Source organism: Erinaceus europaeus, chromosome 14, assembly GCF_950295315.1.
Source record: "Erinaceus europaeus chromosome 14, mEriEur2.1, whole genome shotgun sequence".
In the NCBI taxonomy this organism is placed as follows: domain Eukaryota; kingdom Metazoa; phylum Chordata; class Mammalia; order Eulipotyphla; family Erinaceidae; genus Erinaceus; species Erinaceus europaeus.
Window position 1 is genome coordinate 68,125,357 of NC_080175.1, and position 15,415 is coordinate 68,140,771.

The window sequence follows — 15,415 nt, forward strand, 5'->3', positions numbered from 1 at the left end:
AATAAAACGGGTGGGGGCAGTTGAGTGCACATGTTACAATGTGCAAGGACCTGGGCTCCAGCCTGTCGGTCCCTACCTGCAGGAGGAAAGCTTTGTGAGTGATGAGGCAGTATTGCAGGTGTCTCTTTTTCTTTCTCCCTTTCTATCACTTCCTTCCCTTTCGATTTCTTGCTGCCTCTATCCAATAAGTAAATAAATAAATCTTAAAAAATAATAAAAGAAACAAAGGTGAAATAGGCAGCAACGGTTATGCTGTAAACCATTCAACAACACAAGGTGAATCTGAACAAAGTCAAGTGCAACTTGCTGAGAACATTTATTGCTGCCAATCAAGGTGCCTGACTTTGTTGCTGGGGGACACCTTTGTCCCTCTCTGGGGTCATCCTAGTGGTAGCATCTGCTCCCGGGTAACTAGTTTTGTTGCACAGCTTGAAGCCTCTTCATTTTTGTTTTTTGTCTCCTGGCAGTTCTCAGTTTTTTAGACTTGAGGAAGCTATCCTCTAGCTGGTACAGGAAGTCTTCGATTCGTCCAACCTGGAAGAAAGAAATGGATGTAAGGAGATTTGATTTCCTGGGTTGGGTATAATTATGAGAACAGCGAGGCACTTAAAATTCAATGATACATCCAGGACCATGTTGGAACAAAACTGGCAGAGATGGAAACAATTAAGTATAAAAGCCTCCTTCTGTTTCCATTTCAAGCTTGGGGAGTAAGGAGCAGACAGGCAGGAGTTTGCTCTGTCTGCCACACAGTCCTGCACAGAGGGGGTAGAGATGGGGCCAGTAAAACCAGGGGTTTCAGGAAGAAATGGCTGGTGAAAAATCAGTTTATTATTGAAAGGAAGAATGGAAACATACAAATGTTCCCCCCTCAGACCCTCATCTAAACTAGAGAATCTGGCATGTGCTTAACCACTGGCTGACTGAAGAGAAAAATGAATATATCCTACTTTGAGTAAGATCTATTCTTCCTTTACATTAAGAGGAATTAAAAACATTTTTTTTCTTAAAAATGTTTTGCATCCCAGGGAGTAAGATTTTAAAAAATCATACAAAGCAATAGTTCTTTTTAAAAAATGAGCTATTAGATTTTCTCCAAAGAAAACATAATTACTCGATGAGGGTTGGCTGAATGTGCATTATACTAGTTGTCAGAGGAACTACAGAATAAAACAATTTACATATATGCTGAGGTGGTGTAACAATTCATAGCTAATGCTGACTCCCAGGGCCTGTAATCTGTAGTAGCTGACATCCACTCACTGAAGAGCTAGCTCACTGTCACAGTTACTTACTATTCAAGGTGCATGAACATATCATCTACTTAAGATAAAAGCACTTACAACTTCAATTTTCCAATTTTGAGGTTTACCTTTAAATCACTTGATTTATCATTCAGGATGATATCCAGAAGGTAATTCATATTGTCAAAAAAGAGAATAATAAATGGTTGCACTTATGTATATGTTATGCTTTAGTCTTACATTTTATCAGGTGATGTTAACTGTCCCATGGCTTACATAAGAAAATAAAGCAGCTCTCTATTGGAGAGTGGGGCTCACTGTCCTGGAAAGTCCAGGCTGTTGTTTTCATGAGATCCAAGCGAGTTGACCCTCAACCCTCCCTTCAGGTTGAGACAAGGGCAGGTTCCTCTGACTTCCTGAACTAATGATGGATGGCTTCTCCAGAATGGGGGCTACCTTTCTGCACATGCCTCTCCTCTCCTCTTAAAACAAAAGCCATGGATTACTATGTGTGGTTAACCTAAAAACTGTTAGCAAACATCCTGATTACTCAGCTGCCTCCCTTTCCCCCTCTGCTGCCCTGAAGTGCCTGCAATCTACCTCCAGAAAAATGTACATTGTAAAGCTTGTGACCAAACCTTGTATGGTAACCTTTTACTTGTGATCAAACAGTCTCTTGGCCAAAATGTGACTATGCATTGTGTTGCTCTGTGTTTGGGTTAATGGTTATGTCAACCTTCCCCCTGAGTCATGGATATATTTACCTGCTTCTTCTTTCAATAAACGAGTTACCCCATTGAGGCTCTCCCAGGGCTGACTGCTTGTCTCCCTGTGCACTTTACCCTCGACATGCAGAGCTACCCCAGGACTCCCAGGGGGGTTGCACTGACCCTCGCCTCTGACCCTCGCCTCAGCTGGCCAGAGCAAGCCCACAGCTCTCCTCTGTGGAAACAGTTCTATTTTACAACCTATTTAAAAAATATAAATTTCTCCCGAAGCACATTGGTCTTCATGTCGTCTGACCACTACAACAATGCTTTGAAAGGATATTTTTGGGATCTGTCATGAAGCCAATATTACATACATGTTATACTCTTCAAATTATACCAAAATCACAAGTAAAAAAAAATCGACATAGGACATAATCAAAACAAACATAATGGATAGCACTTTAATGTTACTTCACTGGTTGAGTTGATGACTCACTCATATTATTGGCACTGGAAATGTATCATTTAAATCAAAGCTCCTTACAATTAGAAATGTTTGCAATTAGCCCAAATACAATTTAAAATTACAGTCCTAATGCAGAAAAACAAGCTTCCTTCAGTGATATAGAAACATAATTGTTTCTGAACATCCATTAAGAGACTGCTGCCTTAAAAAAATTATGTATTAAAAGCAGTGTTGACTAACTGGGCTGCTATTCATTAGCTGAGATAAGAGGGAAACAGAAGGTGTGGAGGAGAAAGGAGACTGGATTGAGCTGAGAAGTCTAAGCCACATTCAAGTCTCAGCTGACCCTTGTGGTCATCCACTACTTGGTCCATTTACAAGCTGGCCTTTCAACACATTTTCCCAACTATATTGGGTGTGATCTTTATTAATTGTGAGTCTGATCATATTTTTTCTTTGCTTAAAAATACTAACATGAATTCCCATGCTGGGCTAGCATGGGGGTGCCTCTTCTTCAGCGTGTACTCTCTGAGTTGGAGAGAACTCGACTGGAGCCAGCCTGTGCTGCTACTCACTCAGTGATGCAGGAGAGACGACTCATGAACTCATGGTAGAGTGGCAATGCAATGTCTTTATTGATCAGAGAGCAAAAGTGGGATGGAAAGGTAGGAACTTCCTTAGCAACTTCCTGTTGAGAGGGTTTTAACTGGTAGGATTAATATTACCCTGCAGGCAGGGAGGGTCTCGAGGTAGAAAGAAGATAGATCAAAGAAATGGAATGGGTGGGGATCTCTCAGGAAAAACAATGATTATGTAGATAGGCCATAGTATCAGGAATGCTGGTGCTTTGTGAGGCTCCTCACAATTAACCAACATTCCCAATCCTTTAACATGGCCTGCACAGTTCTGAGTGATTTAGGTTCCTTTGAGTCATTAGTCTGATTATCTGAGTATATCTCTTAGTTCTTGTGGGGTACCAGTGCTGTGTCCTCTGTACCTCTGATCATCTTAATGCTATGCCCTGTAACAGAACACTCCCAGCAGAAGTTTTACTTATCTTCTGAATTTTAGGTTTAACATCAGTGCTTCAGAAAAGTTCTTGATAACCCAGCCCAGGTAGGGTCCTTAAGTGACATCCAACTACAGCAGTCCACCCATTTCTTTGCATGTTATAATTTTTAAATGTACTTTTTTTTTTTTATAAAGAGTTGTAAAATATCTATCTTCCTATATAAGTTTTAACATCCATTAAGTAGAACATGTGTCCACACTGTCCATTATTTCTAGCACCTAGAATATGGTAGGTGTAAGTAATCTAGTAATTGACAATAGAGTTGAAGATATTTAGAAACCAGTGTTCTTTCATGCCTGATGTTGAGCATGTCAACAGACATTGTTTCCCATTGCCTACCAGTCTCTCCTACTGCATGCCATCATTCTGTGACTATCACTTAGCTGGGAGACTCAAGATCAACTTATAACACAGCGTGGTTGCTATGCCTGAAACAGTTGGAGCTATCAATAGAATAGGTGCTGGACAAGGATTTGAGGGTGTTGAGTTCTGCTGTTAGTGTGGTTTACAAACCTGGTCAAGGACCTCAGAGGAGTTACTTGGCCTCTCTGTGAATTATTATTTAATAACCCTTGATGATGAAAGGGTTGAAGTGAGTAATTTCTGAGGACATGCCAAACCTAAATGGTCTATGACTTGTACTCATTTCAGAGCTACATAGTGCAGTCTTAATATGCACACTCCGATTTTTGAATCAAAGATTATTCTCATAGGTTATCCCACTAGATGAATGACTCAATATGTGGTAATGTAAGTCCATTTTAGCTTCTGTGCTTATCGAAGTTTAGGAGAGCAGCAACATGTTTTTAGTAAAGCTAGTTCTTTCTTTTCTTTTTAAGTGAAGTAAAGACAAATGCTAGCTGAAGACAGAATACATTCATATAATGAAGAACAACAGATTGTAAATGATAGAGGTTTCTATACAGCCCTTGGGGAAAATAAAACACAAAGAAACATGTACACACAAAAGGAAGGAAATGAGTCCGTTTTTGCAGCAGAGGCCATATTAGACTGCCTTTTCTATATGGAATCTACTTGCTTAGCTATATCAGATAGGCTTCTTGGTCATTGTGAGACTAATTTTCCCATTTGCAAAATGAGATGACATTTTTCTTGAGCCAGTACTGCCTGGCATTACAAAGTGATGGACATTAGATCAAATGAGTGTGCAGAGGATTCTGGGGTGTCAGATGATTGGAGGGGAGCTGGAGTTCTGATGTTGAGCAGAGTCTCACCTACCAAAGATTTAGACAACTTTTACATCTTCCTTTTAATTTTAAGGAAATGATCACCAGCTCACTTCTGAGCACCCTTCAATTCTCTCATACGACTGTGATCTAATGTAGATCTGAAAAGATCAGAAAAAACATGAAATTCTAAAAGAGAAGACAGTCTTGGGAAAAATAAGATGTCTCAAAATTGAACCTATATTGCTACAAAGCTCAAAAATCCCAAATCAGGAAGAGATATGGAGGTAACTAGATAGAGTGATGCATACATCACAGGAAATTTCCCAGTTGATTCGGATTTCAAAGCAAGCACATCTATTCTTTCACGCAAAGTTTTATTATGTATCTATGTAGTCAGCATAGTAGTAGAGTGATAAACAAAAGAGGGAAAAAATCAAGATGTTTGTTTATGGGGAATTCACATTCAGATAGGAGAAAAACAGCAAAAAAAATGATTACAGTAAAGAATAGCTGTTTACCTGAGAATTATGTACACAACGTTCTGCTAGCAAAAAATTTCTGTGCAGTAAATCATGTCTCAAGGAATGTGGAGGTGTGTTGGAGGTGATGAGAGGAGCTGGCTTCTGAAAGATGTGTCTTTGCTGGGATGAGATGCACCTGCTAGAGGAGCGAACATGGGCAAGCCCACAAGCCAAGTAACCTACAGCATAGGCGTGTGCTTCAGAAGACTTGGAATAGAGGCTATACTGCAGAACATCATCGGGGGCCATCTGTAAGAAGGTGGAATCATTTAGCTATGTGCCTAGAAAGACTAATCTGGTGCCATTGTGTGGCATGGACTACAACCAGAAAGACTAGAAATAAATGAATCAGTGAGGAAATGAAAAGTACTGCATGAACCTGATTCAAGAGGCTTTTAGGGAGGTAGTGATGTACATGTTCAAGGCCCTGGTCCCCACCTTCAGGGGGGAAGCTTCATGAATGGTGAAGCAGTGTTGCTGGTGTCTCTCCTTTTCTCTCTTTCTCTAGCACCCCCTTCCCTCTCAATTTCTCTCTGTCCTATCAAAAAGTAAAAGAGAGAGAGGCAGAAAGAAAGAAGAGAGAAAGACTGCCCTCCCCAAGGTGCCCGGTGTGCAGTGGCTGCAAACAGCAGCCTCCTGGCTAGTGCATGCAGCCTGTTGCTTGTATAGGCTGCCCTAAGGGACCCTGTAGACAGCCCCTCCTACTTTGTGTTCATTTTATGCCTGTGACCTCCTGCTGTCCCTAACCTTAGGCTTCCGACAGGGATGCGAGGTGCCTTTGGGAAGCCCCAGGGCACCATGGCCAGAGTCCACACTGGCCAGGTCATCATGTCCATCTGCACTGTGCTGCACAACAAGGAGCATGTGATTGAGGCCCTCCACAGGGCCAAGTTCAAGTTCCTTGGAGCCAGAAGGTCTGCATCTCCAAGAAGTGGGGCTTCACCAAGTTTAATGCAGATGAATTTGAAGACATGGCGGCTGAAAAGCGCCCCATCCCAGCCAGCTGTGAAGTCAATACATCCCCAACCATGGTCCCCTGGACAAGTGGTGGGCCTTGCACTCCTGAGAGCCTCAGAGGTGTCTCTTAATCAATTACAATAAATCAAGATCCTGCTTAAAAAAAAAAGTTAGTCGGGCGGCAGTGCAGCAGGTTAAGTGCACGTGGGGCAAAGCGCAAGGACCAGCGAAAGGATTCCAGTTCGAGCTCCCAGCTCCCCACCTGCAAGGGAGTTCCATCACAGGCAGTGAAGCAGGTCTGCAGGCATCTGTTTTTCTCTCTCCCTCTCTGTCTTCCCCTCCTCTCTCCATTTCTCTCTGTCCTATCTATCTAACAATGACAACATCAATAAAAATGTAAAATAATAATAATAAATAATAGTAATAAAAAACAATGGCAACAAAAAAGGGAAAATAAATAAAAAGAAAAAAAAACAACGCTGGATTCTTGAGAATAAGGTCCTGAACTCTATTCCTGGTGTCACATGCCAGAATGATGTTTTGGTTCATTCTCTCTCTCTCTTTTTCCCTGAGCACTGCTCAGCTGTGACTCATAGTGGTGCTGGGGATTGAACCTAGGGCTTTGGAGACTCAGCCATGAGAGTTTCTTTGCATCACCAGCATGATGGCTAGTCCCAACCCATAAATAAATCTTTTTAAAAAGTCAACAAAAAAAAAAAAGAGAAGAAAGAGATAAAGATAGGAAGGAAGATAGGACCTTTGGATGCAGTGGATTTGTCAGTGCAGTCCTGTCCTCTTATATTGTTCTTTTTTTGAAGACTAACTTATGAGAGAGAGCAGAGATAGAAAGAGGGAGAGAGTGGGAGTCGTACCGTAGCACAGAGGGTTAAACACACATGGCATGAAGTACAAGAACCAGTATAAGGATCCAGGTTGGAGCGCCTGGCTCCCCACCTGCAGGGAGGGGGGTGTCACTTCATAAGTGGTGAAGCAGGTCCGTGGGTGTCTATCTTTCTCTTTCTCTCTCTGTCTTCCCTCCTTCATGATTTCTTTCTGTCCTATCCAACAACAACAACAACAGCAACAATAATAACAATAAGAAAGGCAATAAAAATGGGGAAAATGGGCTCCAGGCCATTCAGATTCATAGAGTAGATATGAAGCCCCAGCGATAACCTTGGAGGAAAAAAAGAAAGAAAGGAAGGAAGGAAGGAAGGAAGGAAGGAAGGAAGGAAGGAAGGAAGGGAGGGAGGGAGGGAGGGAGGGAGGAAGGAAGAGAGTGTGAACCAGAACATCATTCTGGTATACACAATGCCAGGACTCAAACTTGGAATCTCATGCTTATGAATTTTATCTACTTATCTAATTATCACTTTATCTACTCTGCCACCTCCCAGGCTGCCTCAGTTAAGTTTGAATTTTCTTCTCAGACATGCTTTTGAAACTTTCCATAGTAAAGTATCTACTGATGGCGGCATGGGCTCAGAACATCCCTCAGAAACCAGAGTGGGTACTTTCTAATATGGGCAATGAAAAGTAGGGAGATAGCATAATGGTTATGCAAAAATATTTTCATGCCTGAGGAACAAAAAGCCCCAGGTTCAATCCCCAGTACCACCATAAGCTAGATTGAGCAGTGCTCTGGTAATAATAATAATAACAATACTAATAATAAATTACGAAATAAATAAATAATGGCAATGAGAAAGTTGAGTTGAAGCAAGAAAACACAGGCAGGAAGACACTGGACTTGAACTGGGACTTTATTTTCTATTCCAGCAATCTATAATAGACCAAGAAGAGAGGGTTATACCCCAATATAGGTGTTTGTTTGCTTCAGGAATTGAGTGCTGAAAGGCTTTTTCATAGTATAGTTTTAAAGATGTTTTTGAGAAGGAAAAAAAAAGTAGATGAAATAAGAACTGGGTTCTTGAGAATAACATGTCAGGTTAATATGACAGTAGTGGTGATTACAGAATGAGAATGTGTTTCCAGCGATTAGCAGTGAGGGCCCAACTCCATTCAGCAAAACAGACATTCTGCCTCACTACAGTGAATTCCATAACATTTGTTTCTTTGCTGTGTTCCACTTTAGTTTCCAGGCCAAATGCTTTTAAATATTTATCACCCAAAATGGTTGGAATTTTAATTCTTATTAGAATTACAATGGTTTTTCAAAGAGGCTTGAAATTAATTTCTAAAATAATCTTAGTTTCCTGAAACAGAATTGTTTTGACTATTCACATTAAAGCACTTTTCCCTTTGCTTATTTTGGCTAACTTTCAAACAAACAAATCAGCTTCATACTTCTCCCTTCTCACTTCATGAATTTGCTGTTTATTTAGTATTTTAATCATAAGAGTAAAATGTGATTATATGAGGAGTCTAGTCTTGAGAACTACAAAAACAAAAATCCAAATCTTCCTACTAAACTGTAGTATCAGTTCTTGATTGAAAATGCCCATGATAACAGTGACTAAACTTAAAGTTGGAGAACATCATAAAACCTTGCTACCACTTTACCCAGGAGCCTACACACATACCATGACGTTTACAAGACTAATTTTCAACATCCAACAGCAGCATTTAGTGGAAGGTTTATATATATATTTATGCTTTTTAACTTTTCATTTTGAGATAATTGTGGATTCATATGCACCCATTAAAAAATGGAGGAAGAGCTTGTCTCATTCTTTTTTACCCCCCCCCCCTTTATTGGATTTATGGGATTACTGTTTTATAGTCGAGCATAAATACAATAGTTTGTACATGCATAACATTTCTCAGTTTTCCACATAACAATACAACCCCCACTAGGTCCTCTGTCATCCTTTTCCAGGACCTGTACTCCCCCCGCACCCACCCCAGTGTCTTTTACTTTTGTGCAATACACCAACTCTAGTCCAGGTTCTGCTTAGTGTTTTCTCTTTTGATCTTGTTTTTCAACTTCTGCTTGTGAGTGAGATCATCCCATATTCATCTATCTGTTTCTGACTTCTTCTTCTTCTAGCGTTCGCCCTTCTTCCGTAGCCAGTCAACAGCGTCAGGTTGAGCCTGATGTAAAGTTTCGAGACCTCCTTTGAATCTGGAGAGGTCCTCTTCTTCTTCTAGCGTTTGCCATGGAGAGGTCCTTATTTCACTTAACATGATTTCTTCAAGCTCTATCCAAGATGGGCTGGAAACAGTGAAATCACCATTTTTAATAGCTGAGTAGTATTCCATTGTGTATATAGACCACAACTTACTCAGCCACTCATCTGTTGTTGGATACCTGGGTTGTTTCTAGGTTTTGGCTATTACAAATTATGCTGCTATGAACATAGGTATACACAAATATTTTTGGGTGGGTGTATTGGGTTCCTTAGGATATATTCCCAGGAGAGGAATTGCAGGATCATAGGGTAGGTCCATCTCTAGCCTTCTGAGAGTTCTCCAGACTGTTCTCCACAGAGGTTGGACCAAGTGACATTCCCAATAGCAGTGCAGGAGGGTTCCTTTGTCCCCACAACCTCTCCAGCATTTGTTGCTACTACTTTCTCTGATGTATGGCATGTAAGGATCTTCTCCTATTCTGTGTGTGTGTGTGTGTGGGGGGTCTCTTTGTTTGGGTATTGGTTTCTTCTGCTGAGTGGAAGCTTGTTAATTTGATGTAGTCCCATAGGTTTATGCTTGTCTTAGTCTTCTTTGTAATTGGATTCATTTCATTGAAGATGTCTTTAAAATTTATATGGAAAAGAGTTCTGCCAATATTTTCCTCTAAGCATCTGATAGTTTCTGGTCTAACAAACAGGCCCTTGAGCCACTTGGAATTTACTTTTGTGTTTGGTGATAGTGGTTCGGTTTCATTCTTTTGCATGTTACAACCCTTTTTTTTTCCAACACCATTTTCTAAAAAAATTCTTTATTGGGGAATTAATGTTTTACATTCAACAGTAAATACAATAGTTTGTACATGCATAACATTTCCATCACCATTTGTTGAAGAGACTCCCCTTCCCCCATTTAATAGTCTGTGCACCTTTGTCAAAGATTAGAGGTCCATAGTTGCAGGGTGAGCGTGTCTCATTCTTATGCACTCTGTCCCCATGGTAACATTGTGCAAAATTCTAGGAGAATATTATGGTTAGGATCCTGACACTGATTGAGTTCAGATGAGAAGAGTCCTGTTATCACAAAAATCTCTTTTGCTTCTATTTTATAGTTCAATCCACTTACGTCCTAGATCCACACTCCTTAATGGCAAGCATTCACATATTACTCATCTTCATATCTGTCTTTTTTTAAGGTTGTGTACATGAATCATATTCCATGTAATGTCACATTTTTCTGAGGATACTCAGGTTGCTGTGTATAACCGTTTGTTCCTTTTTATTGCTGTGTAGTATTCTTCATTATTGTAATTATAAATTTAAACACTTTGCCTATAAATTTAAACACTTTTGCCATGGCTGCTTGGCGTGGTTTAAAACAATCAAGGTTTATTACATGGCAGTACAGCAGTAGGGAATGACATATTTTAGCAACAGCAAGCTAGGCAATTATTGGCAGATATATAGGTTACTCTTTCGGGCCACAGAGGAGAGTCGGAGTTTACCAGTTAGCTCAGTTACATGAGTTCAGTTCCTAGGAGAAGCAGCCATGCAGGGCACTGTAAACAGACAGTAAAGTAGGGAGCTGGGAGAAAAAAAGGGGCCGGACTTCTGGCCTCTTGGAAGTTAAAATGACTTGGTTTATATAAGTCTGTCAGCCTGTTGTCAGTCATATGGTCATTGTGTCCAAATTCCTGTTGTGAGCCCATGTGCTGTATCAGAGCACCTCACGGCCTGGCTTCACAACAGTTTAACTATTTTTTCCTTTGAAAGATAGCTAGATAACTACCAATTTTAGGCTGTTACAAAGGAAATTACAATGAACATTTGTATATTGGTTTTTGTGTGGCTGTAAGACTTGTTTCTGTAGGGTAAGTGCTTAGAGATGCTATTGCTGGGCCACATCATACTGCATAAATGAAAACTTTTTGTTTTTTAGTAATGGCAATATTTTTTCACAATTACTGTATCCCGTTCCGTCCCCATTAGTAATGCATTAATGATCTAGTGTCTTTATATCTTCATCAACATTTAATGTTGCCCTTTTTGAATGTGTTAACCATTTTGATAGATATGTAGTGACTTTTCCCACAGTGGTCACAGTTTATCTCCAGTGGTTAATGATGGTGAACATCCCTTTAAAAAATTATTTATTTTGGATAGAGACAGAGAAAAGTTGAGAGGGAAGGGGAAGATAAGGAGAAAGAAAAAGAAACACCTGCAGCCCAGCTTCACCACTCATGAATCCCCCCACTTCCCTGCAAGTGGAGACTGAGGACTTGAACTAGTGTACTTGCACGTTGCTCTATATGTACTCTACCAGGTGAGCCACTGCCAAGCCCAGAGAACATCTTTTAATGTGTTTACCTGTATTTTTTTTTAAATAAAGACAGAGAAATTGAAAGGGAAGGGGAGATAGAGAGGGAGAGATACTTACAGCACAGCTTCACCTTACTTATAGGGAAGCTTTCCCCTTGCAGATAGGGGCCGGGGGTTTGAACCTAGGCCTCGTGCATGGTAATGTGTGTGCTCTACTGGGTGTGTCACCACCTAGCTCCCTGTCATTCTTTTTGGTAAAATGTCTTTTGCCAGCTTTCAGTTGAATTAACTGATGTGTTTACTGTTGAAAAAATGGCGACTAATCCCCAGCACTGCAAAAACGGTATCATCTGTTTTCCATCTACACCATGCCTCGGCCTCGAGTGAGCTTAATGTGCAGCTTGGCGATACGAGAATCCGGCATGAAGCCCAGCCAGTCTATCTTGGCGTTACTCTCGATCGCACTCTGTCATTTCACGAACATCTCATAAAAACTGCAGCAAAGGTGGGCGCGAGGAATAACATCACTGCAAGACTGGCCAGCTCCTCATGGGGCGCTAGCGCTTCCACACTACGATCATCATCTCTGGCATTATGCTATTCCACTGCAGAATACTGCGCCCCAGTATGGTTCCGTAGCCCCCATGTCCACTTGGTCGATTCCAAATTATATTCCTCCATGAGGATAATTTCTGGAACCATCCGTTCCACCCCGGTTCCATGGCTGCCAGTTCTTAGCAACATCGCCCCGCCAGATATTCGTCGGGATGCGGTAGCATCTTAGTTCATTTCCCACGTCTACGCTCGACTGGACCTGCCAATATACGCGGATATCTTCGCCCACCCTGTCCAACGCTTGACGTCTCGTCACCCAATCTGGTCCCCTATGCCTACACTGAACTTCTCTGTTCCAGTCTCTTGGAAACAGAGTTGGCAGTCAGCTGAGGTAAAGAACAAACACCTCATCACAGACCCCTGCAAGCGTCAACCCGGCTTTGACCTAGCACGTTATGATTGGGCTCTCCTCAATCGCTATTCAACAGGTCATGGCTGGTGCGCCGCTATGTTCCATCGCTGGGGAGCCAGAGACGACCCGAATTGCCCCTGCAGCTACAGACAGACTATGACCCACATAGCCAACGATTGCCACCTCTCCAGATTCAAAGGAGGTCTCGAAACTTTACATCAGGCTCAACCTGACGCTGTTGACTGGCTACGGAAGAAGGGCAAACACTAGAAGAAGAACTGTTGAATTTTGAAAGTTCTTTACTGGATGGAAATATTTAAATATTCTTTGCTGGATATGTGATGCACAAATACTTTCTCTAGCTTGATTAGAATGCCTTTTCTTATGTTTTCAGTTTAGACTTTTTAACATTTAACAGTTTTATGAACTCTTATTTATCAATTAGACTTTCATAGGTTGATGTTGACTCTAAAACCTTTTTGCTTAGACTAAGATCTCAAGGATTCTCTCCTCTGGGCTTTGACAGTTTCATAGTGTTACACATGAGTCAGTTTTTACGTAACATTTGACTTTGGCTATCACTCATCTACTGAATAGATTTACATTAAAAAAATCATTTGGAGATAACCTACTTCTGGATTTTCGACTTTATTTAATTGACTTATGTATCTATCACTCGGTAATATTACAAAGTCTGGATTACTGTTGCTATATAAAAGTCTCTTTTCAGCCACCAGGTTCCAGATGCTAGCATGATGTCAACCAGACTTCCCTGGACAGACGACCCCACCAATGTCTCCTGGAGCTCCGATTCCCCAGAACCCCGACCCACTAGGGAAAGAGAGAGGCAGGCTGGGAGTATGGCTCAACTTGTCAATGCCCATGTTCAGAGGGGAAGCAATTACAGAAACCAGACCTTCCACCTTCTGCACCCCACAATGACCTTGGGTCTATACTCCCAGAGGTTTAAAGAATAGGAAAGCTATCAGGGGAGGGGATGGGATATGGAGATCTGGTGATGGGAATTGTGTGGAGTTTTACCCCTCTTATCCTATGGTTTTGTCAATGTTTCCTTTTTATAAATTAAAAAAAAAAAAGTCTTCTTCACAGCAAAGGAAACCACTACCCAAACCAAGAGACCCCTCACAGAATGGGAGAAGATCTTTACATGCCATACATCAGACAAGAGTTTAATAACCAACATATATAAAGAGCTTGCCAAACTCAACAACAAAAAAATAAATAACCCCATCCAAAAATGGGGGGAGGACATAGACATAATATTCACCACAGAAGAGATCCAAGAGGCCAAGAAACACATGAAAAAATGCTCCAAGTCTCTGATTGTCAGAGAAATGCAAATAAAGACAACAACAAGATACCACTTCACTCCTATGAGAATGTCATACATCAGAAAAGATAACAGCAGAAAATGCTGGAGAGGTTGTGGGGTCAAAGGAACCCTCCTGCACTGCTGGTGGGAATGTCAATTGGTCCAACCTCTGTGGAGAACAGTCTGGAGAACTCTCAGAAGACTAGAAATGGACCTACTCCATTATCCTGCAATTCCTCTCCTGGGGATATATCCTAAGGAACCCAACACACCCACCCAAAAAGATCTGTGTATACCTATGTTCACAGCAGCACAATTTGTAATAGCCAAAACCTGGAAGCAACCCAGGCGTCCAACAACAGATGAGTGGCTGAGCAAGTTGTGGTCTATATACACAATGGAATACTACTCAGCTATAAAAATGGTGACTTCACCATTTTCAGCCGATCTTGGATGGACCTTGAAAAATTCATGTTAAGTGAAATAAGTCAGAAATGGAAGGATGAATATGGGATGATCTCACTCTCAGGCAGAAGTTGAAAAACAAGATCAGAAAAAAAAACAAAAACAAGTAGAACCTGAAATGGAATTGCTGTATAGCACCAAAGTAAAAGACTCTGGGGTGGGGGTGGGTGGGTGTGGAGAATACAGGTCCAAGAAGGATGACAGAGGACCTAGTGGGGGTTGTACTGTTATATGGGAAACTGGGGAATGTTATGCATGTACAAACTATTGTATTTACTGTTGAATGTAAAACATTAATTACCCAATAAAGAAATTTAAACAAAAAAGTCTTTAGGAAGAACCTTCCTGTTTTATTTTTTTCTTAAAGTGTGCTGGCTCTTTTGTTTACTTTGCATTTCTACATAATTTTGAGACTAGTTTTTATTTATAAAACCTTTCAAATTATGAACACAAATAAAATCTTATGAAATTGCACTGATTTTGGTTTGAATTGTCCAATCTGGTCTTAGCCCGGGAATGGCAAAGCACCAGCCTCATACACCCTCATGAAAGAACACACACCAGCTGGTCAGTGGTGTACCTGGCTGAGTACGCATGTTACTATGCACACGGTCCTGGGTTCACATGGTCTCCCCAGCCTTCTCTGCCATGGACTTTGGGTAACAGAAATATTGTAGCTAATAATTAGGAATTGAGCCACTGACTCAAATCTGATTTGAAATCAAACCCAGTTGACTTAAAAAAAATCAAACTCTATTATTGGAAACTTAGGCTTGCTTTCTTGTTAGTTCTTCCATTGATGTTCTCTCTCTCTAACTCTATTTATCTCTCCCTCCTCCCCTCCCTCTATCTCCTCTCTCTCTTACATGCATTGTCTTTCAGAGAAGAAATACGACATCTCTCTCACAGAGTTGCTACAGTCATCAACTATGGGAACGTGCTTGGTGCACACTAAGACAGCCACGGCGACTAGGCCTAACACTTGTCATTATTACATTATTAACTTCATTATTTATCTGTAATAAGTTTTACTATGACTTTCATTGTGATATTCAAAAGCAAGGTTCAAGCAGCTCAATAAT

The 15,415-nt window shown here is 40.9% G+C and overlaps 1 protein-coding gene and 1 non-coding gene across 2 annotated transcripts in view; one reads left to right on the forward strand and one right to left on the reverse strand.

The window, feature by feature from the left end:
- Positions 1–292: 292 nt before the first annotated feature.
- The window catches only part of SPATA16 (spermatogenesis associated 16), a 331,768-nt gene continuing 316,645 nt past the window's right edge, over positions 293–15,415 (reverse strand). The window contains exon 11 of the mRNA XM_007517989.2: positions 293–534. Within this exon, the coding sequence (XP_007518051.2) occupies positions 412–534 (123 nt within the window). The 3' untranslated portion in view covers positions 293–411. The remainder of the gene's footprint in view (positions 535–15,415) is intronic.
- LOC132532911 (small nucleolar RNA SNORA70) lies at positions 5,765–5,900 on the forward strand. Its single transcript, XR_009544826.1, has one exon. It is a non-coding gene; the product is annotated as a small nucleolar RNA SNORA70 (small nucleolar RNA).